The following is a 26,619-nucleotide window of genomic DNA, read 5'->3' as shown; positions in this document are numbered from 1 at the left end:
CAGCCATAAATATTGCAGCGATAAGGTCCAGAATGAGTCTTAAATCATGTGAGACAATGGGCCTGGTTTAGAATTTTGTAAATAGGGCACTGCATTGCAGATATTTCCTTTTCAGGCTCTTATTCTCTTTGAGCTAGATTGCAGGGATTTTTTTTATTGTGCTGAATATTGAGGTGATTGTGTTTCTTTTTCCTAGAATTTATGTGATATTTTGTGTTCTTTGGAAAACTTCAGCCAAGCTTGGTTCAAAAGAACTATCATGCTTTGACAATATCAAGCATGTCTTTTTCTTTTTCTTTTTTTTCCAGGCATATCCAGAACATAAGTGAGATCAAAACAGATGTTGGCAAGGCCAGAGCCTGGGTTCGCCTCTCTATGGAGAAGAAGTTGCTTTCTAGGCATCTGAAACAGTTGCTTTCAGATCATGAACTCACAAAGTAAGATGGTTTCTCTTGGGCAAAGCTTTGAAAAAAATTTAAATTCTGTGTATTTGTTTGGTTTCAAAAATCAAAAGTTATGCATCTGCTGAGCTGTGTGCAGAAGGCGTGGAACAAACTGGCCTTCCAAAAGTGTGTGAGCTGTTTGGGAATTAGGATTCAATGCTGGGGTTCTTCACATGCATTTTTACATTTATAGCCTGCTTAACAGCATAAAGTGAATTGCTTTCATAATAGTCACATACAATGTTTACTATGTGGAAATTAAAGCCATAGTAATTGTCATTAACTTTTAATTTAAGACTTCTTTCTGCAGGCAACTTAACCTATGCTGTCTGCTCTTCCTTTCTTCTCCTTTCACTCACCATCTTCCAAGGAATTTAGTCCCCAGAACCCCAACAGCTAATTATTTGAGATTTGCCTTGTTTTGTATTATGTTGGAGTTTCTGATGAAGCTGTGGCCTTCAGTGAATAAGGAAAAGCTGAAGGGCAGAGTGAGGACAGTTAATAAATCTGCCTGGATCTCCAAATTAAGGTTAAGCCTCTCCAGTGAAGTCAACAGTTTGGATCAGGTTAAATTTAGCAGTGCTTGTCCCATGCAGAGCATGTTCTGTGAGAGGATTTTGCACACACCACCACACTCCATGTACCCCCACAAAAGAGAAAGAAAAAACCTCTTTTAGCACTGGCTAAAGTGAACTCTTCATCTGTCTGGCAGATTCTGATTCTCTGTAACAGAGGGAGACTGCAGCAGAAGTATGTTTAAAATGCAAATGACAAACAAAGGAGCAACTTGTGCAGGATGACATCAATGCTCTGTCATCTTGTGTGCTTTGTGCTGCATGTTTAGATATCCTACTTAGAGAGCTGCTCTAAGGAGTATGGTTTGAAAGTGTGCCCCACTTGTTTTTAGAGGAAACAGTGCTGAGTTCAGTGAGGTACTAAAATTAATGGTGAAAACTTCTGCCATTTTACAGTTTACAAGATTGTGTGTTGTTCTTTTTTGAAGCAGCTGTTAGGTATTTTAATTATCTCGTTCTCTTTACTTGACATTTGTTAACAAATATGAGGAAAATGTAACATGTTTGGTTTCTTTCTGGTCTGCAAAAGGAGCAGGGAGAAATCACATGGCTTCACTGTCCTGAGCCCTTTATGTGTCCAGGGAAACAGAAACCTTATCCTTTGAAGAGACAGGGCAGCACATACCCTGACAGGCTGTCAAACATGGCATTCACATTGTGCAAATGGGCACCTGGGACACTTTTGTGGCTTTGCCACTCTTGTGGCTGCAGGCAGGTCAGGTTAATTTAAGGCTCAGTCTCTCTGTTTTCATTGAACATTTCCTGTCAGTCTCTAGTGTTAGGTTTGTTATGTGAGAACGTGCCTGTATGTTGATTATCATAGATTTGTTTTGCAAGTTTCTCTCTTGTGACTTGCTGACTTTTTTGTAAATTGATACCTGAAACTGAGGGGAGTTGTCAGGATGTTCCTGGCAGGAACAACCTGTCCACAGCTGTGTCAGCATTTCTGATACCTAATACCTGCATTCTTGAGGGTTTAGATACTCCTGCAGCATCAGTTGGATTTTGATATAATTTGGCATGCCCTTCTTTTATGATTATTCCCAACACTTATTTATTTATTGGTTGCCACTTTTGCATGCCTATCATTTTGGTTATGTTCCCTGGATTAATGTGCAGTTTGCTGTAGGCCCTGGGTGATCACCTGTAGCCAAATACAAGCAGGTAGTTTTTGCAGTTTTTGCCTTATGTCCTTTGAGAACAGTCTTCTGTCATACATCATGAGCTGGAGAACTCTCCCATGGCACCCTCTGCTCAGAAGTCACTTTGGAGAACTGTCTTTACTTCAGTTCTGTCATTTTACATAGTCAAAAGAAGTCAGAATTCTTTGAGAAAATGCAAAATTCCTTTTTCCATCTTGGGGTGGTTTTGGGTGGGAGAGGACCCTTAGACCAAACGTTGCATTTGAGGGGTGGAAGATAATGAGAATGGGACTGATGCACTATGGAGATGTCAGCCTTGCAGAGAGTCAGTGTATCCTGGCACATTGAAAATTGAAATTGCTTGCCCATTATTCACAGTGTACTTAATAAATTTGCACAGTAGAAAACATTTCACTGAAAGCATCTTGTTACTGTGACAGATTCTGTGTTTTGCTTTGTCAGAAAACTCTACAAGCGTTATGCGTTCCTGCGCTGCGATGATGAGAAAGAACAATTCTTGTATCATCTCCTGTCATTCAATGCTGTTGATTACTTTTGCTTTACCAATGTTTTCACAACAATCTGTAAGTATTTACTTTCCCTGCAACTCTGATTTCCAGATTTGGTTGAGTCCTTGTCCAAAATTGCAAACAGCTCTGAGCAACATGTCCTGATGTAATTGTTCTGCTTTGTTCCCCTGGGATCCATCTGTGTGTGCTGCATTGCTGTTTCCATGGTCTGCTCTGGTGGACAGGGATTTCTCTCTCTGTCACTTTTGTCTCTAACTTAGTAAAATACATAGGCTCTAATAATTTTAGTTGGGGCTAAGTTCTCAGCTGAAATTTTTTATAGTGAGCTTGTCTGCATGATACTAAATAAACACAGTATGGGTTGTTCACTATCAAGGTAAGAATATTAATACATGCTGAGAATTAAAAGAAAACAAATGTTTCCTGTTTTGTGCTCAGGCTCCGTTGCTGCATGCCTGTCTCTGGGTTTGGGGTAATGATGAAATGCCCATTGAGGGCTGCATCAGAATTCCTCACTGTAATTTTTTTTTCCTTCTAGTTGTTAAAAAGATACCCTAGAGAAACTTGAAAGCTATTGCTGATCCTTAACTGTGTTACAGAGTTCTCAAAAATCTGTGTGCCTGCTGCCACAGGACCTCCCTGGGAAGGCAAAATGAGGAAAGACTTTAGCAAGGCTTATAAAATTGGGGGTGGGATATGTGGAAGGACTACCCTTGGTGGGCTGTTGGGATTCATACTTGTGTGTATGAAGGACAAAACAAACAGACATCCAAGCAAAAGAGCTTTTGGTCTTGCAGGCAAGTTCTGGATAATGTGAAAATCTGGTCTGCTGGATGCAGTTAAATTGTCACTTACTTTAGGACTATCAGCACAGAAAATAAAAAGGGAAACATTTTAATTCATTCTTAAATGCCACGAGCATTGGGCTTTTAAGAAAATCCAACCACCAAATGCTTTCTCGAGGGCACTGACAGCTGAGGAGATGCTGAGGGAAAAATGCATTAAACACCTCAGCTGAAGAGCCCTGACTGTAATCTGCTTATGCACTATGAAAGAAGGGCAGAAAGCCAAGAAACAGAGTAATCATTCAGAGAGTTAGATTTTATTATAAAAGGTTGGTTATCAGAGGGCTGTGCAGGAGATGCTGGGTGGTGGAAGAGCATGTGCCTCTAGAGTCAGAGTAGAGACTGCAGCTCAGGTGATACTGAATGGAATTACTCACAGATAAACCAGGGGACCAGCAAGCATTTGAGCATATGTGTGGTGCTATTTAGAAGGGAAAAAAAATTGTTTGTTCTTCCAAGACACTGATAAATCCTAAAGGTAGCATAACTAAGAGTGACATGGCACAGAGAAATCTGCTGCTGCCATCCATGTCTGTAAAGAAAGGCTGCAGTTGGTACCTGAGTGGGGCCTGGGGCAGTTGTGCAGTGGCTGAGCTACAGTGCAGTCCTGGATACAGGAATATCATGTCTTGACTTCCTTGACACTGAGCTGAGGATAAGTAACCATCTTTGTGCCATGTTGTGAGGTTGGTAAATAAAAAGAGATTACATTCATAAGAAGGCATTATTCCATCCAAATTTCTTTCTTTGCTTGACACTGTTCTGCTGTCAGCTCTGCTTCTTAGTGGCTGCTGTGTATGTGTACACTTCCCCATTGTCAGTCAGGGCTTAGTGTGCAAGTGTCAGCATGATTAAATGGATCTCTGATGTTCTTTTAACATTTCATGGTACTGCAGTGCTGTTTTATGACTTATCTTTTGCCCCTCTCTTGACTAAAGAGGTTACATAATTATCCTTCTTCATTTCTGAAGTGTTCTTTCCTTTGTGTTTGCAGTGATACCATACCATATATTGATTGTTCCCAGCAAGAAACTCGGTGGCTCAATGTTCACAGCCAACCCTTGGATCTGTATTTCGGGAGAACTGGGTGAAACAGGAGTCCTGCAGATTCCCAGGAATATATTGGAAATGACTTTTGAGGTTTGTGTTACTTAATACAAAACCCGATTTGGATGTTCTGTTTGTTCAGTTTTAAATTCTCCCCTTGCTGTATCACCTTGCTATACATTTCCTATCTTTGTGGTTAGTCAGAGATACTTTGTGCCTGTGCATGGCACATTTAACCTATATTTCATGACATGCAGGCCAAAATGACTGACAATTCCTTAGTGCAAGGGATAGACAAGACTGTCTTTATGTTACAACTGTGGGAGGTGTCATATCCTCTTCTGTTGGAAAACAAAGAAGTGATTCTGCTCTGATTTTTGCATGTGTGTTGTGTGCATTGGGTAAAACTGAATTGAAAAATGTAGTTCAGCTGATGTGCTCTGTGCAGATCAAAATAGTATTTAACAAAAGAAGCAAACAAACAAAAACAAGTAAAGCAGCCTACCACTAAAAAGCCCAGAACCAATCATGCAGTCCAGAACCAAGAACCACATTTTTGAGTTTCTCTCTGAGCATGTTCTCTAGTAGTTTACTCCCCCAACACGCTACTTTCTTTCAGTTTCCTCTGACAAACTCTTCGTTTAATTTGCAGTGCCAGAACCTGGGAAAACTGACCACAGTGCAAATAGGACATGATAATTCAGGGCTGTATGCCAAGTGGCTTGTGGAATATGTTATGGTCAGAAATGAAATAACAGGGCATACTTACAAGTAAGTATCATCCTGACATTTCGTGTGGGGTAAGTAGAATTTCTGCAGGGAGCTGGCACAGTAGGGTTTGTTTGATTAGAAAGGTCTGATCTCCTGGGACTCTGTGTCTACAGTTGCCTCGACCTGAAGGCACAGAAAGATTGTTTGGCTCCTGGCATTAAACAAATCGTGGTTCTTAGCAATTGAAACAGGGTTTGCAGTTTGCAAATGCTCGTGTCTCATATCAGACTGATGGTGGAGAGGGTGAGTTGACTGTTGTGCAGCTTAGAAATAATCTGCCTTGAGCCCAAGGAGGAAACAGCAAGCCAGAGCTTGCTGCCTACCAAATACAGGTGGGATTTTATATTAGGACTGGGTACTCCAGGTGTTAGAGAGACACCTTTGGACACAAGCTGGAATACAAGGCCTTATGAGAGTTAGAAACTTGTGTTTGCATGGGGAAAGTAAAGGAACGAAATTTACAGTGAGAAATAAATGTATTTGTGTTAGATACAGCATAGTTTGGTGGCCTGTCTTTTGTTTAGAGAAACTGTCAGGCTCATGTTGATGTCAAATTGGCGGGTGAGTCCACTCAGCTCTCCATGCCAGTTCATTTATAATTAAATGAAGAGGAAAGATTCTATTTTTGGATGCTGTTCAGTTTTCCAATTAAGCTGATTAAACCACCATCAACATTTGTTCAGAGAAAGTGATAATGAGCAAATGAGCATGTGTGCCTTCTAGTGTCTGATTTAATACCCTAATTCAGTAGAAGTACTGATGTTCTGGCATTTAAGCTTATGTTTGGGTTGTGGGGTTGTTTTGCAGCTGGCCCACTGTGGAGTGTAGTCAGTGTATTACTTCACCTTTATGGGGTGTAGTAGGATTTCCCCTTTTACCCATTTTTCCTCAAATCATATTTTACATAGGGGACTCAAGCAAAATGTGCTTTGTGGATGGATCATCTACTGCAACACTCAGCACAAACTTGGAACTGAAAAGCTGTTTTACTTTTGCTGGCAAAAGCCAAAGCCAAGACTTTGTTGTTTGTTCCTGGATGAATGAAGTCTTTCTAATAACTGTGCTAGCAGGATTTGCGCTTTAGGCAACTGCAGTTGAAGGTCTTTGTCATGGAATTGAATCTGGGTTGATCCATGTATTTATCTCCTTGGTGTTGTTAGGTTTCCCTGTGGAAGGTGGCTTGGGAAGGGAATGGATGATGGCAGCCTGGAGAGGATCCTGGTGGGAGAGTTGCTGACTTCGCACACGGAGGCTGACGAGCGGCAGTGCCGGACCCCTCCCCTGCAGCAATCTCCGAGCATGATCAGGAGATTTGTCACTATCTCACCAAACAATAAGCCAAGTGAGAGCTGGGGGTTGTCTGTCTTGTCCTGTTCTGCATCATCACCTGAGGGCTTGCAAACACAACTGGAGTTTGGAGAGGACCTGTGAAACTCAGCCCAGTGTCCTGCTTGAGCTCTTGCTAACTTCCAAATTACAGTGCTGGGCATCCTTTTCTGTCTGCTTCAGTTTTGAAATCTGAGAAGATGGCAGATGTGTCTGTGCTCCTGGTCCAGTGGTGTTTTTTGTATTGTCCTTCACCTGTGGAATGAATGCTATGGAGGAAGGTAGAAATTTGGTGCCTTTTCTCTGTCTGTCCTTCATGGATGAAGAATCTTGCTATTGGTTTCTATTCACGGACTTCTCTTTGTTTGCTGTTGAGATCAGTGTTCTATGGTTGTCTTATTCCTGAAAATTAGGTGGTTACTTTGTTCCCAACCATACTTGGGTTTGCAGTGAAATTACCACAGGAAGTATTTCCAGGATGCCCAGTTTTGTTAGTCCTAAACAAAGCACAGCTCTTTTTCTCAGCTTTGGGTCCTGGTCTGAAAATTCACGTAATATGTAAAAACCCTTTCCACTGTTGGTTGTTTTGAAACACCACAATACTAGCTTCAGTACAAAACCAAACCATCCCCATCCTACCTCCTCAACAATAAATAAAAGTAGATTTGGGTTTCCATTACCCCCAGCCCAGCACTGTTTCCCTAACAGAATGATTTATATTGGTTCCTGCTCCTCTGCTGTGCTTTGTGCTGTGCCTTAACCCTCACACACAGGTACAATTTCTGGAGCTGTAACTGGATATATTTTTGTGTTTTGCAGAGTTAAATACTGGTCAGATACAAGAAGCTATTGGTGAAGCTGTTAATGGTATTGTCAAGCATTTCCACAAGCCAGAGAAGGAGGTGAGGGATTGTTGTCTGTGTAATGGCACTCCTGTCCTGAAACTCTGATTAGTAAAAATGAGAGGATATATAGCAGGAACAACTCAACTGAGTGAACAGCCATGTGCTTGAGAATTCCTGAAGTGGAGTAAAAATGAGACCCTGAGACTGCAGCACAGAGACAGTACAGCCTCAAACACCTCTGTTTTGCTGCTAATTGGAACATTCTGTTAAATGTTAACACTCTGGTATTGGAAATTTTGTTATTAGTCAAATTCTGCCAAGGATTCCACCCATAGACTGTCAAGAACACTGCCTCCTGTTTAGTTTGTTCTGAGTTAACTGACATTTTGCATTTGCATTAAGTTCTAAGTAGGTTTCTAATGTCTGTTTTGCATTATCTTTGCTACTTAAAATGTGAAAACCCATGGGCCACTTTAAAAAAAAAAAAAGGAAAGAACAAAAGGCCACCCTGAAAACACCCACATCCCCCTAGCAAGTGAAGCAGAAGTGCTCTTAAAGACTCTATTGCATTCCACATGTAATCAGCTGACACAGCAGTGATTTTCTGAATCAAACCTAGGTAGCATGCCCCTGTCTACCCTTGTGAGCCAGAGGTGTAGAGCAGTGCTGGCTCTATGGATGGCTCTTGACAGTCAGGAATTTTTTACAGATAGGTCCTTCCATTCCTACAGCACCTGTCTTCTAAATTCCTTATGGCATGGCAGATTGTGCTGGTTTTGCTCTCTAGGACACAGTTTCATATCCAGTGTAATTCTAGTCATTGATCACATTGATAATAATCTCAAGTGGTCATGCACTGGTTTTGCAAAAAAGAATTTACTATCCTGTGCTGAAGAAGGACTTCATTTTTTACTGAGCATTAAATGTTGTTTTTGTTGATAAGCAATCAGAGGCACCTGCTACACTGGATCTGTGATCTCTATTACTTAAAAAAAGAAGAAAATGTTTTCCTAATTTTCTGTAGGGGTCATTATTATAGGTAAAAAAACCTGCCCATTATCTTGGCCTGTTTGAGGCTTTGTTTGATGATGATGATGAAGCCCTGACAATTCTTTCCTCAGCCTCATTCTTAGAGAAGTCAATCCACTTCTGAATGCTCAGGGCTTGTGAGAACTGGGCCACACTCTCTGGGGTCACTGTTTGACAGCAGATTTAAACTTTAGGCATCTGTTTATTTAAAAACTTATTGGGACACTTGTGTCCCAGAGTGCCCAGGTGAGGTGATGAGTGTGTGTGCTTTCTGTGTGTGCTGGCAGAGAGGGAGCCTGACCCTGCTGCTGTGTGGAGAAAGTGGGCTTGTCTCAGCTCTCGAGCAAGTGTTCCAGCACGGATTTAAATCACCAAGACTCTTCAAGAACGTCTTCATTTGGGATTTTTTAGGTAAGTGGGAGGATGACATCCCAGAGCCTGTTTGTATCTTTGAAATCCATCCAACTGTGTTCCTTATCACTGCTGTTGTGTCTCAGGGAGTGAAGAGCAGAGTGCTTGGAGGCATCTCAGCAGCTGCATTGCCATGAGAGCTCCTACCTGCTTGCCTTGTCATGAGAGAGGGTCTGTCTGCTGCCAAAGCTGCCTCTCTACTTAATGCAGTGACTGGGCTTTGTCCTTCTAGCAGTAACAGTGTAAAATGAAATTTCTTACTGAGGAAGAGGTACATGAATGGGGTGGTGAATTGACCTAGAGTAACCTTGTTCTTAGCTGAGCACAGTGAAAGCAAGAAATCACACTTGTAAGAGGTTGAGTTGTCTTTCAGAGCACAGCAGGTGGGTACAGGGCTGTTGGTATGTCCTGCATTTTTCTCACAATGCTCTAGATCCCTTCACACACAGTCAAATAAATCAACTGAGTTCACAAACACGTTTTAAAAAAGGAGTTATTTTTAATAATGTTTCTATATTTTGAGTAGGTACTTTAATATCTCTGTTCCCCTTATATGATCATTTTAGTGCACTCAGATTCAGTAAATAGATGAACCTTTTCAGCACTGTTCAGAGGGAAGGAAGTGGAATCCCACTTTTATACAGGGGTTACACAGGACTGAAACAAACAGAAAAAATAAGTGCCTGAAAGTAATGATTCAGGAAATTAATGGATGAGCTTTGATCCTAGGCCTTTCAATTTTAATTCTCTCCCACCATTCTTTTAAGAAAAAGCACAAACATACTATGAGACCCTTGAGCAGAATGAGATGGTCCCAGAAGAGAACTGGCAGACAAGGGCCAGGAATTTCTGTCGCTTTATCACTGCTATCAACAACACCCCTAGAAACATTGGGAAGGATGGCAAGTTTCAGATGCTGGTGTGTCTTGGAGCCAGGTATAAACTTCTTTATTGTTGTTGTTACTGATATTTTAATGAAATGAAAAAGATGCTGCACATGAGGGAGTTACTCCCCATTCCCTGTCCCATAAAGATTAGTGGAGAACATGATAGGTCTGCTTAAAAACAAAGAATAAAAATCTTGTCTGTGCAGATGTGAAATTAACTTGGCTTTGTTTTTATTCCCAAACTGCCCACTGGCACCTTGTCAGAGACCACCTTTTGCACCACTGGATCGCCCTGCTTGCAGACTGCCCCATTACAGCCCAGATGTATGAGGACATAGCCCTGATTAAGGATCACACGCTGGTGAATTCTTTGATTCGGGTGCTGCAGACCTTGCAGGAGTTCAACATCACCCTGGAGGCATCTCTTGTCAAAGGAATCGACATCTGACCTCCTGTCCCACAGGAAAAACTGTCTTTACAAACAGAAAAAAAAAAAAAAAAAAAGCAACAAGGAGTGAATCTCGTTAGTATGCAAAAGTTCTGTCTTGCCAGTACATTGTATCGTGAACTTGTTCATGGCCCAAAAATGCAACTTTGACTTTTCTTGAAGGAAACTCCAGAAATAGTACAGGCAAATGGATAGAAGCTGTAAACTCAATGTAAAAAAGAGGATTTTGGTATAAATCTATTTTAGAGTTTATTTGCTGATTTGCTTTTTACACACTTTCATGTGAAAGAGATAGAGAAGAGTATTGTGCAGCTTATTTTAAAGCTGCAGTATTTCCTTGCCATAGCAAATGTGCAGTGAGCCTTTCAGCATTCTGTGAACTTGCCTTCAGATATGCTGTATGTCATAGACCCCAGTGTATACACTCCATTTCTGCTGAGAAGGTCATTCTATAGTTTTTAAACTAATATTTTATATATTAACATTATTACCAATGTTTGATTTTTAAGGTGTTGGGTCATGTTCTGCTGCAAGGGAACTACAGATCTGATCTGTGCTTTTTTTTAATAGCTCCAAAGCACTGATTTGTCAACAATTATTTTTTTCCTTTATTTTTGTTGTCAGTATTATTTTTAGTGAAATCCAGGAGACTGAACCGTGAAATGTCCAGAGATCAAAGTAATATTTTTCATATTGGTACGTAATTGCACAGAAGAAGAAATTAAGTCTGTTTTTTAACTGATGTTTTTTATTTATTTAACCTATCATTGTGTTTTGTAAGTTTGTCTTAAAAAAAAAATCTTCTATGATACACCTTGCTATATTATGTTGCAATTCAGAATTTACAGTGTAGCCCACTTAAATGAAAAACCTGGAATAATTGTTCAGAATACAAGAACATTTCCACTGAAACCAGCCTTTTGAAGCTTGGTATATGGTTGCTGCTGGTAATTTTCTTAACTGCTAATAAAGAGGAACACGAGTTCCCCAGATGCCAGATGACTAAATAAAGATCTTTATGCCCCATCTGAAATAATAACAGTATACCTTACTAACAAGTATAAGGATATTTTAATGTTTCTGAAAAAACAGTGGTGTTAAGGTTTTTTCTTTTCCTTTTGAGTGCATATGTCTTGGATCCTGTTGTCACAGTCTGCTTCATTTGGGAGGCTTTTGTTTTTAGCAAAGAAAGTTTAGTCCATTTCTACTATGAAACACAAACATGTTGAAAGCTTAATTTATTGGAGATCTGCAACTTGGCAAATGCCTAAAGGCATCTCTGTTCATTTGAATCCTCTGATAAAAATCTCTTTGAAATGAATATGTGACTTAAGAACAGGCTGATTTATCAGCATCACAAATTACTGTATGGAAGTTCAGGGCTGTGTATTTAAGAGGTCTCCACTGTATAAACTTATCTCAGTATTGTCTCTCTTGGGAGAAGCAGAGTCCAAGTTTTTTGGTTCATACAATGTTGTAGCACTTTTACTTTACCTACAGCTTAGTCACATCTTGTGATAGTTTTATTTCCATAATTTATGAATATAGAACATGTATTAAATTTTTGACTATTTTTACTTTTGTCCTATTTATTTCATTATTAAACTGAGAAGTTCCTTTGTCACTACTTACCAGAGCAAGATTCTTCTTTGATTTCACAGTAGCATTAGGGAGATGTGAGGGCAATGTCTGAGCCTTTCCTCACATGGGTTGGGTGTGAATTCTTTCACAGCTTACAGGAGTATTCTCTGTGTGTGCAGGTTTGGTTTTGTTGATGTGTTTTACTTTTTTTTTTTTTTTTTTTTTTTCTTCCAGCACTGGAAGGGCAAAAATAAAAAACACAGTTGTACTGTATTCTAAGAATTTCATGTATTCAACTTAATATGTTAGGATAGTCTTTTTACACCTGCCCTAAATTGTTTATGCATTAATAATAGCAAAAAAAATAGTTTTGTTTTGTTTTTTTCTTTGTTCATTTGTTTTCTTTTGTTGTTGTTTTGGTTTCAACTATTTTGGAAATGACTTTACTAGGCCTGTATATTGCACAGGGAATATTAAGTAGGAAAGGAAGGTTCCATATTTTGACCTTAACAGATGAGTTGACCCTGTTAAAACCGTGTATCTCACAGTATTAAGGCTGGATTAATTTTATCTTGCATGAAGTAATTACCCTGAACTAAGATTCTTTTTTTATCTTTTTTTTTTCCCCTTCCTTACCCAAGTTCACCTAGAGAGACACGATGCCATTGGCTTAGTGGCTGTTTTGGTGTGGATTGCTCTGCAGTTTGGGATCCCTGGCATGGGCAGGGGCTGGCATTTGGTGCTGGCCATGGTGGCTGGCACATGGCATGGTGCTGTCCATCAGTGACAACACCCTGAGTGCTGCCTGCCAGTGCAGAATGAAGACAAAGAGTTCATCTTCCAGCTCCCAGGTTACTCTGTTCTCACAGGAAAAGCCAGTTTGAGACAGACCTTCCTCCTCCTCCTCCTCCTCTCAGGGGATCTGTGCTTAATCCTGTCCAAAGCACTTTCTGCCAGGGACCAAGTCTGGAGGGATTTGCTCCACTGAGGGAGCAGCAGAAAGGAAAGTGGTTTTGTTGGCAGCATAGGCAGCCAAGGAAGGGCAAGATACCAAACACAGCCTGTGCCAGGATTTTGGGGAGAGGTTTGGCTGGCAGGGGTAAGAACAGTGCAGGCTGCAGGAGCAGCCACAAGCCCTGTTCAGCACCCACTCCTCTCCTGGCTGTTCCTGGCAGCAATCCCACAGGATGAGGTTGGGATCCAGCATTTGCTCTTGCCATGCCATTCTGCTGGACTTGATAGGTGTAGTCAGCACCTTTTTATCCAGAGCTTTGTAAAATCCTTCCCCCTTTGTTCAGAGTAATGCAGTTTTTTTTTCCTGTTACTTTTCCAGACTAAGGGGGCAGGTTTGGTAGGTACAGTTAGTGTGGCTGTGCTGTTCTGTTGTTCAGAGGGGATTTTTTGGTAACAGTTAATGAGAAAAGATAATCTTTGTAACAACACACATTGGTTCTGGAGGGAGAAATGCAGTGATAAAAGAATAAGCAGTTCATCATGCAGTAAAGACTTAGTGCTAAACTGGCCAAACATGTTTACAGGCTCATACCTGATTTGAGAGGAAAAAATAGGCTATCACCTATCAATTATTTAGGATTCTTTGGTTAATGCTACAATGATAGTTTCTATGAAAAGAAAATGCAAATTAATAGAGACTTGGTTTAAATGTAATTAAATACTATGATGATAAGTTTATACAAAAGGAAAAAAAAAAAGCCTTTACCTGCCATAAACTTTAACCACCTGATATTCTGTAGCTGAAAACATACTCGTGAACTGGAGACTATTCCTCAACTTTTATCATTACAAAGAGTATTTTTCAAACTGTTCAAATGGGACTTTACTAGCTGGATGATCCATACTTTTTATGTGTTTTAAATTCATGAATATGTTAAGATTTCTGCAGTGAAACTATTCAGAGTTAACTTTTTCTGTATATTGTCAAATGAATTTTGTCCGTAGTGAAGAGACTATAGGATACTTGAAAATACTTGAAGAAATTGTACACATACTTCACATCTTTATAGCTCTTTATTTTGTACCTAGAGATTGGCTGTTAAACTAAGATAAAGCATCAATACCTTATAAACTATATATTTTACTACATGGGGAAATCACGGGCTTGGTTTTTTTAAGGGCCGTGTTGAAGTTTACATTATATTGACAAAACCAGGTACTGTTTTTCCTCTTTTTATTTTTCCTGTAACATTTCAATCCATTGGACATTAAATGTGAATTGGATATACAAAGCAGTTTTACAGGTGTAGCTCATTTGCTGAATTGCAATAAAATTTGTCTTCTAACATGAAAAAAATAGCATTAATGTGCTATTTTCGAAAAGCCTGTTATAATTTGGCTGATACCTGCTCATTGCCTGGCTGCAGCTCTGTGGGACATTTTAGTGGTTTCAGGAGACCTTTGTTGTAGAGTTTTGTCTGATCTGTTCAACTGCAACTCCTTCCTCCCAGCTCCAAGGCAGCCTTTCCCCAGGCCATGCTTGTCAGCCAGACTGCCAGCAGGGGAAGAGAAGCCTGCTCAGGATCAGGGAATGGGGAGAAGGGGAAGGCAGAGGCACCAGCACAGACCCTGGAAGGTGTCTGTGAGCACACACACACACACTCAGATGTGCTGCTGTTCCCTCTGCTCCAAGCTGTGTCAAACTGATCATCACTAAATGTTCTACACCACCAGGGAAGACAGAAGGGAAGGAGTTGGATCACTGGTTTGGAGCTATCTCTGTTGCTTCACCTCTCACATCCCCCTGGTTGGTGGTGGAGGCTTTTTTTAAGCAAAGGGAAATAACAAGTTGAGTATCTCTCTTGGGGGAACCACGTGGATCTTCCTGAGCTGGGGGTGAGCTGATGGTGTCACCCCGTGGGCTCCCCAGGGACATGGCAGAGGGTGAACTCAGCCTGAGCCATGCTCTGGCCTCATCCTTGAACAGCTCTGGGGGTGCAGTCGTGGATTTGGTGCCTGTGAGACACCAAACGTGGCTCAGAGCTGGGCTTTGCTCCCATCTCTGCTCCCTGGGCTTTGGATGGACCTGCTGCTCCTGGGATGGATGTGGGTGGAGCTGAGGTGAGTGCACCTTCAGAAGCACATTCACCACATCACAGGTGGCCTCCAGTTTTTCAGATTTCCTTGAAGGAAAAGGAGCACGAAGAGCAGAGCCTTGGTGGGCAAAGTGTGTTGTGCAATTGCTGGGTGCACAGGCAGGGACTGTTTACTGACTGCTCCAGTCTATTTGTTGTAGCAATGACTTGGAAAGTTCTCACAAGGAAATACAAATGTCCCAAAGTTATTTCACATGACAAAGTGTCTCCTTTTTCCCCCTATTAAGTCAGAAATGTGTGTGTATTAATGGGCCATACTGTATTCAGTTCTGCAATAAACAGGAACTGTTCTTCATTTCAGTGACAGTGGCGTGTTAAGATGCAGATCCTACAACACTGAAAATGTCACTGGTGGATCTGATGTTTGTTTTGGGAAAGTTTTTCTACAAGTAGCATAAAAAGACTTAGACAAGGCATATAAATTACATGAGAGGGTTTTTAATGCCCCTTGTGACCAGAGAATCCACCAATTTCCTCTGTCTCAGATGAGTCCTGTGTGGGTCCTGCTGATTCCTGAAGGTGTGTTATTTTTACACAGAATTCAACAACCTGTTTGGTGGCTTGGAAAACCCTGGCACACTAAGATGGGAAGTGCAAAAATTTGAGCGATACATTTCAAAGAAAAACAATTACTCAAAACTCAGTTTACATCTGGAAATGAGCAAGGCTTGACACCACAGCTCTGAGACATTTTGTGTATGCTTTGGAACAATTAAATATTTGAAAGTATTTCCTCACTTGTCAGCATCCTACTTTCCTTTTATCATTCTGGCATCTCCCAGCCCTCCCAGTTGTTTTCAGCTGCTGTCACAAGCACTCAAGCTTGCTCAGTCATGCTAAATTTTGGGTCTGTATGATGCAGTATTGCTCAGGCCAGCAGAGTTGCTACTTCTAATTAAAGTGCAGATGAAATGGCAGTCTACATGTCTTCCAATAATGTTTGGTCACCATTAAATAATGAAATTTAACAAAGATTATGAAGCATAAAGCAGTTTTAAAACCAGGTTTTCAGACAGAAGTATTCAGGTGTAGAATTTCTGAACCAGATTTTACATCCAGCTGCTCTGTGGCAGCTTAGTCTCCATCTCTCAATGTGAGGCAACTGCATGTGACAGTGAAAATGGAGAGCAGAGGGGAATTGGGGGTCTTTTCTCCATGGAAGTAGCTATTTTCCTCCCTGAAACTTTGTTACTTGATTTAATTTTAAATTGCTGAAAAAATCCCCAAATAGTCCTATTTGGGGTGTCATCCTGTCCAGCTGCCCTGGTATGGTTGTTTTCCTTTCCTCATTCTTAACTTAATGCTGAAGTTGAATCTCAATAATTTTTCTAGCTTCTCTCTCCCAGTAAAGGTCTTCGTGCCCAGAGCAGTCATCTGTCACTGTGGCTCTGTAGTTGAATAGAAATAGTTAAAAACGCTGCAGAAAGGCATCTGAGTTGAGGTCTGAGCTTGTCTGCTTTGTGTCTTTAAAGAGATATTTTAATGGCAATTCTTCATCATAAACAAATGTGTGTTATATGTGAAATAATAGCCAGGATCCTTCACAAAACACTTAGAGATTTATGTGTAAGAAATGGCTTCATTAGCTAAGATAAATTTGATATTATTCTGTTTGTTTTCCAAGCTGCAGTGAGATCTTTTGATCTAACTCAGGCATTCCCAAATATTTATGTTTCACTTTATGTTTTAGTTTACAGAAGTAAGAAAGATGCTTTGCCTTTGCAGTGCCTCAGCTTCAGATATTTTGGTTATACGACTCTTCAGTGTCTCTTACTGGTTTTTCTGCTACAGACTTATGTGTTCTTGCTTTGTCTTTTGCAAATCTTGTGATGAAAGTTAATTACATTAATACTGGTCAAGTTCATTGAGGGCACTTGACTGGACAGTGCCTGAATTGTGTACCAGCTTTTCTGTGAGGTGGCTTGAATGTGCCTGGATGGGAGATGGCTTCTGTGTCCATTTGGGAGAGGTGACAGTGGAGACACCTGAGTGTGCCAATTCCCAGCCCAGTGATGGTTTATTCATGAGAGCATGGAAACTGTCGAGAAACCCTTCATCCATTTATTGCTCTCTGTTGGTGAGGGGAGGATTGGGGTATGGTGCAGGGCTGGAGAATCCTTGGAGTGTTTAATGAGCAGCTTTATGTATTTATAGATGAGATGGACTAAGATTGAAACCGTCCAGGAGACACAAAAGGTTGCTTCTCATTGGATTTAAAAAGAGAATAACTTTGATCATTTCAAAAGCAATGAAGCCTGATGCTCCAGTGAGAAAGGAGAGCGGTAATTTATAGCTGCCATTAAGGAAACAAAGACAAAGACTGAGGGAAACTTTCATTCTGAAGATTTACTAATGTGTATAAACCGCCCTTGTAACTAGAAACAGCTCGGTATTTCTCACAGAACAAAACAAAAGAGAAAGGGCAGTGAAATGGGGATGGGAGGGAGGGGTGGAAAAGAATACTGCCTGCTTTTGCTCGCAGCCTGAAAGGTCAGACATTATTTAGGAAATTATAATTTCAGTGAATAATGTATGAGCCAATTTTACCTGCCAAAGGAGTGACAGCTGTGAGAAATCCCTGGCTGGGACTGGAGGTGGGATGGGGCTGGAATGGGGGTGGGGTGATGTGCGGGTTTTGCCCTGGCCTGCAGCCGGGGATTCACGCTCTGCAGCGGGGTGTAATTACACGGTGAAAATGTCCAAATGTCCATATTGTATTTTCGAACAAACGCGGGCCAGACCGGAGCGCCTCGCGTGTGTCCGGGCAGCCAGGGGCTCCTTGCTCGGGCTTGTGTCCGCGCTGGGCGATGGCCCCCGGTCCTCGGGGAGCCCGGCACAGCTCCGGGCATCCTCAGCCCGTGTGCGATCTGTTCCGGCTCGGCGGACACCTGTGTACCTGTGTACCTGTGCTTGTGCTGCCGCAGGTGTGCGAGCGCCGCTCCGGCGGCCGCGGCTGCCACGGGCGGGGCGGTTCGAGCTCCGGGAGCGCCCGGCGGGCCCGGGGCAGGGCCGGGCAGGGCAGGGGGAGGCCCGCCCAGCCCTCGCCGCCCCGCGCCCGCTGTCAGTGCGAGGCGGGCCGGGCTCCCCAGACACTCCCTCCTCCTCCTCCTCCTCCTCCGCCACCTCCTCCCGCCCGGCAGCGGCAGCAGCGCCATCCATGGGGTCCGGCGGCCGCCGCGGCGCGACCGGGGCGAGGGCGCTGCCGCTGCTGCTCCTGCTGCTGCCCGCGCCGGGCGGCACCGCCGCGCTGCCCCTGCCCGGTGAGTGCCCCCCGTGCCCCCCGTCCCTGCCCGGTGAGTGCCCCCCGTGCCCTCTGTCTCTTCCCGGTGAGTGCTCCCTGCTCCTTCCCCTGCCCGGTGGGTGCCCCCCGTGCCCCCCGTCCCTGCCCGGTGAGTGCTCCCTGCGCCTTCCCCTGCCCGGTGAGTGCCCCCCGTGCCCCCGCTCCCTGCCCAGTCCCTGCCCCGCTGCCCCCAGCCCCGGACAGCGGCTCCCGCCGCAGCTCCCCCCGGTCCCGGCTCTCCCCTCCCGCCCGGTGCCGCCGGTGCTGGGGCGGTCGCTGCTCGCAGGGCGCTCGGGCTCCGCGGGTGCTGCCAGTGCCGCTTTCCCGGCGGTTCCCGCTGCCCTGGAAGCGGGGAGAGCCCCGGGCCGGGGCACCTGGGGAGCGGGGTGTGAACGGGGTGTGCTGCGGGTGAAGCTGCCTTCGGTCCCCGCGGAACAAGCCCAGGGATTCTCCCGCCGCCGCCTCCTGCCAAGTTGAAGGCTGCGATGTTTGCTCACAGTCTCGTTCCTGCAGGGTCTCTCTTCTGCTCGGGGTACTGTCACTGCAAGGGGAAATCTCGCTATCCGTCCCTACGAATTTTTCCTAACCCTGTTTTCCACGCCTTTGCATGCATTAGTGATGCGGCTCTTGGTGCGGTTCTTCACCGCACGCTGCGGATCACAGAGGGGCGGTGTAAAAACAACCCCGCTGAGCTGTCTGCTGCCGCTGGCACAGATCTGGGTGATGTCTCTGTATCCTGGCTTAGAGGGAAGCTCCCCCTTTGCTATTTTTCGGACTCCTCTTGCCGTGGCAGGTTGTACCCCTGGCTGGGGCAGGGGGGAAGCTGGCGGTGCCGAGGGCACACACTCGGCACTTGTGGCTGATGCTCCTTTATGCCCGCTGTTCTTCCCTGCCCATCCTTTCCTTCTGTCCCACCTACCTGAGTCCCACCAGCTGGAGACCCCTCAGCTATTGCCCACACCCTTCCTTGCATGACTTGCTCCTTCAATTCACTGCATCCCATATTTTTTAATGCATTGACTCCTCTGCTTTGAGAAGCAGTGAATTCTGCTGCTCTTCCCAGCTGCTTTCCACTGTTTGCCACCTTCTCCTTTCTTTCTGGTGGCAGCATCTGGGCACCCCATCGCTGCTGCTGGAGCTGTGTGCACCTGAGAGCCAGGAAGGCACTGCTGCTCTAACACTGGCTCCTTGCCTTGTTTCCCACTGCCAAACCCCATTAGGAGTTAAAACCAAGTGAACACTTTCTGCAGTTGGCAGCTGCTGCAGTACCTACAGGCATATTTTGTGATTGGGGGAAAGGAAAAAAAAAAAAGAGCAGGATGAATGCTATAATTGTAAATGGGAGAAGTGCAGGCTGAAATTTCCATTTGGAAAGTGATCCCCACCATAAAAAGTGGCTGACTATTGAAGTAGCTGCTTTCTGCTGATCCTCATGCACTACTTCTTACTTTAGGAGGCACTTTTTGTACCTGCATGGGGTGTTGCTTCTACAATTCTTCCTTTTAGCCAGTTGCTGGAAATCTTCCTGTTTCTGTGCTTCAGTTTTCTTCTGCTGTGTGAAAAACTTGTGCTGATGTCTTCTGCTACCTGTAACTTTTCTTCCTTTTCTGTCTACACTTCTTCATCTCCAGGACTTCTTCCTGTTGGTGTTTCCCTTTCTCTTCATTTCCTCTTCTCTGAAGTTTCCACCTGGATATTTTGCTTCAGTTTGCTGTGCTTTGAGATGGCTGGCCAGGTGACTGGGCAATGCTGCTCCCCAGATACTATTCTTGTATTAAAAAAATTATTTTAAGATTATACGTCTGTTTAATGGTAAGTCAGTCTTTTAACTTCTTGGTGGTGACTTTGAAAGTACATTTCAATCAAGTCCCCTTGTTATTTTAAAAATCTTTGGGCTTCCTGCAGGTGATGCATGGATATGATCACGAACTCTTTTGATGACTGTTTTTTGTTAATCAGAAAGATTAACAATCTCTTTGAAAGTATCAGCTGAATTTCACAGAGCATCTAGTCCTTAAGAGATGGTTTTGGATGCATTTATAAATGTGCACAAAAACTTTCCATGGCCCTATCTGCATACAAATATCTATATGCAGGTACAATATGACACAAATTGAAGTACAGATGCTGTTTCTTGCTATTTCTGTCCTGACACACAAAACCACACGATATTCTTGTGGGCACCACAGAGAGATGCTCAGCCTTGTCATCTCCTCAGGGATGTGTTCAGGAGACATGCCCTGTTCTCCTCCTGCTGACTGACATCCCTCCTGGGCCTGCTGTCTTTTCACAGATGTGGACGAGTGTGCCCTGGGGCTGGATGACTGCCACCCAGATGCTATTTGTCAAAACACCCCGAAGCTGTACAAGTGCATGTGCAAAGTGGGTTACACTGGAGAAGGGAAGAAGTGTGAAGGTAAAGGGACCAGAGCACTGAGTTCTGTCTGTGTCAGCATGGAGCATGTCTAAGAAAATAGGCACTAAAAATAACGAGGGGTGATTTTTAAAGTAGCGTTTGTTTTGTCACCCAATTTACTTCTTGTTTACAAAATCAAAGGCAAACCTTGCATGGATTTTCACCTGTTCATTTCACTCAGCCTGATAACGAGTTTGTTGTTTAACCAGCGGCCTTAAAAAATATAAGGTAACGCTGCAAGGATGTTTCAGGGTGCTTTCTCAGCCATCAGAAACATTCAGTAAGAAATGCATTAAATACAGTGTATTTGCAAGACAATGACGATTTTGGACAGCAGTTGCTGCTCACATTTAGGCAGTCACATCCCTGTCTATAGCACTCAGGCAAGCATCCATCATATTGACTTTAGCTTTATTCCTCAGACATTGATGAATGTGACAACGACTTCAATGGGGGCTGTGTCCACGAGTGTTTCAACATTCCAGGGAATTACCGCTGCACTTGCTACGATGGCTTTATGCTGGCTCACGATGGCCACAACTGCCTGGGTAAGGAGTTGAGCAGTGTGAGTGGTGATGGGAGCACAGCCCTGCAGCTGCACCCGCGGAGAGCATGTGCCAATGTCCTGGGCTCAGTTCAGAGAGAGAATGCTGCTTGTGACACGCAGGACTTTCAGGTGCTGAGGTATCTCCCCAGTGGGGCTCTTTCCCCCTCTGTAAATGAGGATAACTGTGCTGTATTGCTGTGGAGTGCTTTGGGTTTAAGTGTGCCAAATGTCATCTATTATTATGCTAAGTGAGTTTATATAAAGGAACATGTGCTATCATTGTCCTCTCTGTTCCACAGTTAGCTCAGGATTAGTTGTCAGGTGTGTTTCCAGGTTTAGGGATCTTCTCTCCCAAGTATATCTGGGATGTGGGGGCTTCTCACTCTGAGCATTCCCAAAAGGAGAGGATGATTTGGAGAGTGCAGTAGCTGTGTATGGAGGAGGCCATTGAGGAGCAGAGCTGCTGAAGCTGTCCTGCTTGCTGCACCCCAGCTGGGCACCTGTGTGGCTCAGCCCTGTGCTCCCTGTGCCAGCTGCTTTTTCAGAGCTGGCTCAGGTTTTCTCTAGTGCTGCACTCCGTGTGGACACAGCTCCATACCCATGGCAGAGGGAGCCTTGCTCTCACTGCATAACTGAAGTTGGTTTGGCTGGGTATTTCCCACCAGTGTGTGGCACATCAGGTGCGGGTCAGACCATCCCCAGGCTGTATCTTCTGCTGGGACAAATCAGAAAACTCTGGGGTATTCAGTGGGGTTGTGATGGGTTTTACCTGCTGGGAACCTGTTTCGTGCCCAGCTTTCCACAGCGTGAGTGGAGGAGAGGGTGAACTCACCAGGTTCCAAATATTTAAATAAACTAGAGAGGGAAACAAAATATCTGCGGATACTTTAAAATAACAGAACATCAATCTTATTTTTGCCTTTGTGTAAACACAGAGTGGAGTTCAGTTGAGGTTACCATGAAGGAGCACACTGCCTGACAATGGCACCCAAAGGCACGTGTGAATTCCCTTTGTACCCAGGGCACACTTCAGCTGACTCGTTTTATGACCAGTGACATAACTTAGATCAAAATCTACCACCTGCTTTGTCACTGGGAAGCTGCTCAGTATTGCATGGCAGACCTATAAAATAAAATAAAGCAAAATGTCGTTGACATACAATGAGGTTTTTACCACTGATGTGCCAATTTTGAGTTGTGATGTAAACGTTAAATAAATATTTTGTCATGCAGCAAATTGGATCACATCTTCTCTTAATCTGTTTATTTACTTTGTTCACGCCAGGGTTGCCCTCCTCTCACCCTTATTTTTGAAGATCTCGGCTGTGTGCCTGGGTTTAAGCCAAATAGACAATTACTTGTTGGAAAGAGATGATTTTTTTGAAAGCTTTCCAAAGTCTGTAAGACAGAAACATCTGCTGGAGTTCAAATCTGTAGCACTAAAGGCTCGTGGTGGCTGTTTATTCATGATTGTTTGCACATTCACATCGCTGTAGAACTCTAAAATACTCAGCTTCTTTGTGATGGAGATATGTCAGCCGCTCTTTTTCTCCAGCAGGTCACATTCTTTTGCATCCAATTGGCTTACTCACTGCCTTCAGTGGACATTAAATCTGTTGTAATACTATGTTATGCTTCTTACTAAAAGCCTCTCTTTCTCCTTTTTTTAAAAAGACAGCTGTTTTCTGACAGAAATGCTACAATGTTAAATTAAAAACATTGTACTGTTAGCCCGGAACAATGAACAGAACAGGGAGCAAATATGATGTTACAGATGAATTTGCAAATGAGACCAGTGCTTTGCCTCAGCAAGATTTTGTCCTGTTTTTAAGGGACTGAGTGTTTTTAATTCCCGTTAAAATTTCTGAAAATTAGGCTAGGGAAAGTATTGGGCAGTTGTGGTTACAAAAAAACCCTGTGCTTATGAAGGGGTAAAATTGCAAAGAATTGGCTATTGGGATGGACATCCTGTTGTTCAGAGGCTTAACTAAAGTTTTTCTACTCTTTGGTTTTCTCGGTTATCTTGCAAGCAGAGCCCTCCTGTGTTCTCTGGTATTGAGACTCTGAATGTTGCAAAATCAAGATTAAAACTGCTTCCAGAACTTCTGCTCTTGTGCTTGGCTGCAGTCAGTCAACACAGCAGCAGCCCTGATGATGAGTGATGATGTCCTAGACTTGAGGGAGGAGGATGATAAATCAGACCAAGCACCAGAACAGATGTGGTGTGTGAATTCTTGCTAGGGTGAAGGTAAAGAGCAGGGGATAGGTTTTCAGCTGAATTTGAGGTTTGTATTTTTCTTGTTCCACCTTTGCTTCAGGAGGTGGAGCTTTCTGGGGGAGCACCTTTTGTAGCTTGGATGTGTTTGGAACCAAAGGGTTGCTGTGCCATTGAGCCAGCCTGACCCACTTGTGATTGCTGGGCTGGATGTGCCAGAGCTGTGGAGTGGAGCTGCACTGAGGGGCAGGGAATGTCCCCATGGGTGGGGGATCCTGATCTGGCTCTGCCAAAGCTGCTCTGCCTCAGCTGGAGCCATCAGCTCAGCTGGGGTGGGTTGGGGTGGTCAGCACTTCTTGGGAGCCCTGTGGCTGCTCAGGCAGGCTGCAAAGACGGGAAAATGAGAAAGATGAGGAAAAATGGGCAGAGCAGCAGCAGAAATGCACTTTGCCAAGGGTGACAGCAGCCACAGGATAACCTGGGGTGTCTCAGCCTCCTGGCTGCTTCCAACCCCAGCTGATGCCTGCCTGTGCCATGCAATGGTGTGAGCACAAAGCTGATCTCTGCCCTTTCCCCTCTCTCTCTCAGACACAGATGAGTGCATGTTCAACAACGGTGGCTGCCAGCACGTTTGTGTCAACACCGTGGGGAGCTACGAGTGCCTCTGCAAGGAGGGATTCTTCCTCAGTGACAACCAGCACACCTGCATCCACCGCTCCGAAGGTACCGCCCCCCCAGGACACGGCAGCAGCTCTGGCCAGGAGGAAAAAGGCTCTAAACCACCTCCAAACATGCTTTTAGGCTGATGTTTTCAAAGCTGTGAAGGTCTTGAAGTCCTCGGTGCTTTCGAAAGGAGCAGTGTGTCAGGATCTTCTGAGTGGCTTTGAAGATGCTGCATCCCTTCCTCCTCTTGATCCCAGCAGTGCTGTGCTTGTTGGAGGCTGTGCTGCTCTATTCCCACTGTTCTTGGTGCTCTGTTGTGCAGCTAAACCGTGTCCTAATCCAAGGAAAGGCAACAACTGGAAGTTCTGGGCATTTTCACTGGCTTTAGTTACAGGGTGATACCTGCACTGCCTTCAGACACCTCTCAGATTCCCTGTGCAGTGTTTAGGTTTCAGCTAGGAGATTTATTGTTTGTCAGCCCCAAAGGTATTCAAATCTTGTGCTTTGTTTTGAGTGAAACCTTTGTGAAGGGACCTTTGAGAGATCAGAGTCTTGGATATCTAATTAGACATCAGATGGAACAAAATTATTTTGGATGCCCTTAGGGAATGCTTTAAAGTGGTTGCTCAGATCAGGGAGTTGTCCATTGAACTGTACAGCAAAAATCTTAGTAAGAAGCCCTTAAAGCTGCAAGGCTTTCTTTAATCTATGGCTTATTGTTGGCATAACTAGAAGAGGAATCTGAGCATGAATAAACAAATCTCACTTTAAAAATCCCCAAAGTGAAGAGATCAACATTTGTAGACATATATGGCCATCCAGAGATGAGGGTGCTGAGGTGGCTGTCATCTGACAGAGCTGGATTGATCTTTTGTTTGGATGAAGAATTTGTGTTCTCAGCTCCCTGGCCCCGGGTGGCTCCTCAGGCCAGGGCTCAGTTGCCCCTGCAGGGGCTGGGCCAGGAGTGGGGACAGGCAGGAGGGCAGCAGTGCTGGGACAAGGCATGGCAGGGGTGTGGGTTTGTGTGCATCCATGGAGGAGGGCTCCAAGGACAGAAATTGGTTGCTTGAACTCCTTGTCTTGTTTGATGCCAAGAGAGGAAAAACTTCCAACTCTTTTTTTCGTACTTGCTACTCCTTGAGCACCTTCTGCTCTCTTGAACTGACAGCAGCAGCATTCTCTGTCATTAGTATTTGCTCCCTTATTTGCACCTTTGGAGTTCTCTCTCTTTTCTTAAAGGTGCATTTAATTTCTCTTAGCTTTTTTCCCCAAAATTATAAAAAAATGTATTTTTTCATAATACCAAATATCCACTAAACAGATATTTTTCTTTGAAAAGGAAAACAGAGGATAAAAAAGACGGATTTTCCCCCCATAAAAACTGTCTAATAAAATACATCTTTATCAAAACCAGTATTAAGGAAAAACCTCAGCACACTGTTTTGCCTGATACCTTTTTTTCCTTCTTGGTAAAACATTGAAGTGTTTGTTTTGCTTTCTTCAAAAGCCATTTTTTCAGGTTTTCATGCTGTGACTGTTTCCCTTCTACCCCCCCTTCATTACTATAAAGTGCTGCTCGGGATTCCCCACCATTTTTTTAACTTTTTTTTTTTTCCCTTGGGTGGGCATGTCAGTTGTAAGCCAAATCTCACTTCTTTATCTTTCCCCTCACTTTGTTCTCTGCTTTTCTGCTCATTTCTGGGACTTCTGTTCTCTGCCTTGTGTATGCATTATTTTATTGGTTCTGAGACCTCACAGTGTTGATCAAAGCAGGTTTTGGCTCCTACTGCCTACACCATCTATTCATTGTGCTTCTTTTCTGTAAAACGAGGGAATATTTCCTTCCCCTGTCTCCCAGCCCCATCAAAATTCTTCATATATTAATGCCTGAGAGACCTTCCCTGTGGTCTGCAATATTGGCCTTTAAATACACAGAAGCAGAGTGAACTGGAGTTTAAACCACAGGAACTGGAGGTGTCCTGGGAAGTTGAGTACAATCCTATTTTTTCCCCCTGTTTGCCTGCTGGAATGAGCTTCTTCATCTGTGTGGGAGAATAAATTACCTTGGGAAGCTGTTGAAGTATCTGTCAGGGCAGCCATGCATGTGCACCTTGTTTCTGGCTTCAGCTTGCTCCATACTAGGGAATACAAAAACTTGAAGGAAAACAGAGTTTTGTTTTTTTTTTTGGTCAGTAAATACATAGTGCATCTTTGTGGCTGCTGTTGCTGTGGATGGCAAATCTTGCTGCTCTCCCTTGTGGTATTTCACAGTCATAGCTCTGTGCTCGTTGGGCTGAATTGATGGGAAGGAGCAGGATCTGTGGGATGAAAACTGCTTTTTGAATCCCTGTGGACTTGTACACGGGCACCATCTCAGCTGTCACTCTTGGAGCCTTGACTGAGGAGAACAGGGATAACTAGAGAGTTTTAGGGAAAAGTTGCCTCAACATAAGGATGTAGAAAGCATGATGAAAGATTAAAGCAGTCCTGGGATAGGTTCTGCTGGAT

The 26,619-nt window shown here is 43.7% G+C and overlaps 2 protein-coding genes across 8 annotated transcripts in view; both read left to right on the top strand.

Annotated features, from left to right (window-relative positions):
* DENND5A (DENN domain containing 5A) overlaps positions 1-14,126 on the top strand; it is a 63,450-nt gene extending 49,324 nt beyond the window's left edge. For all 4 annotated transcript variants that reach the window (XM_088175635.1, XM_088175634.1, XM_014876318.2 and 1 more), the window contains 9 exons: positions 309-437; positions 2,623-2,744; positions 4,530-4,675; positions 5,235-5,353; positions 6,514-6,695; positions 7,499-7,581; positions 8,841-8,964; positions 9,732-9,900; positions 10,116-14,126. In XM_088175635.1, the coding sequence (XP_088031761.1) occupies positions 309-437; positions 2,623-2,744; positions 4,530-4,675; positions 5,235-5,353; positions 6,514-6,695; positions 7,499-7,581; positions 8,841-8,964; positions 9,732-9,900; positions 10,116-10,299 (1,258 nt within the window). In that variant the 3' untranslated portion in view covers positions 10,300-14,126. The remainder of the gene's footprint in view (positions 1-308; positions 438-2,622; positions 2,745-4,529; positions 4,676-5,234; positions 5,354-6,513; positions 6,696-7,498; positions 7,582-8,840; positions 8,965-9,731; positions 9,901-10,115) is intronic.
* Positions 14,127-18,147: 4,021 nt separating this feature from the next.
* SCUBE2 (signal peptide, CUB domain and EGF like domain containing 2) overlaps positions 18,148-26,619 on the top strand; it is a 40,313-nt gene continuing 31,841 nt past the window's right edge. The window contains exons 1-4 of one of the 4 annotated variants that reach the window (XM_088175299.1): positions 18,148-18,250; positions 20,564-20,686; positions 21,109-21,234; positions 24,037-24,171. In XM_088175299.1, the coding sequence (XP_088031425.1) occupies positions 18,148-18,250; positions 20,564-20,686; positions 21,109-21,234; positions 24,037-24,171 (487 nt within the window). Of the gene's footprint in view, positions 18,251-19,902; positions 20,083-20,563; positions 20,687-21,108; positions 21,235-24,036; positions 24,172-26,619 lie in introns of those variants that run through there. The other 3 variants (XM_088175300.1, XM_088175302.1, XM_088175301.1) reach the window with 3 other exon arrangements.

Source organism: Sturnus vulgaris, chromosome 18 (assembly GCF_052056855.1).
Source record: "Sturnus vulgaris isolate bStuVul1 chromosome 18, bStuVul1.hap1, whole genome shotgun sequence".
Lineage (NCBI taxonomy): Eukaryota > Metazoa > Chordata > Aves > Passeriformes > Sturnidae > Sturnus > Sturnus vulgaris.
Note: the sequence above shows the minus strand (reverse complement) of the source record. Positions and strands in the feature narration are given on the sequence as shown.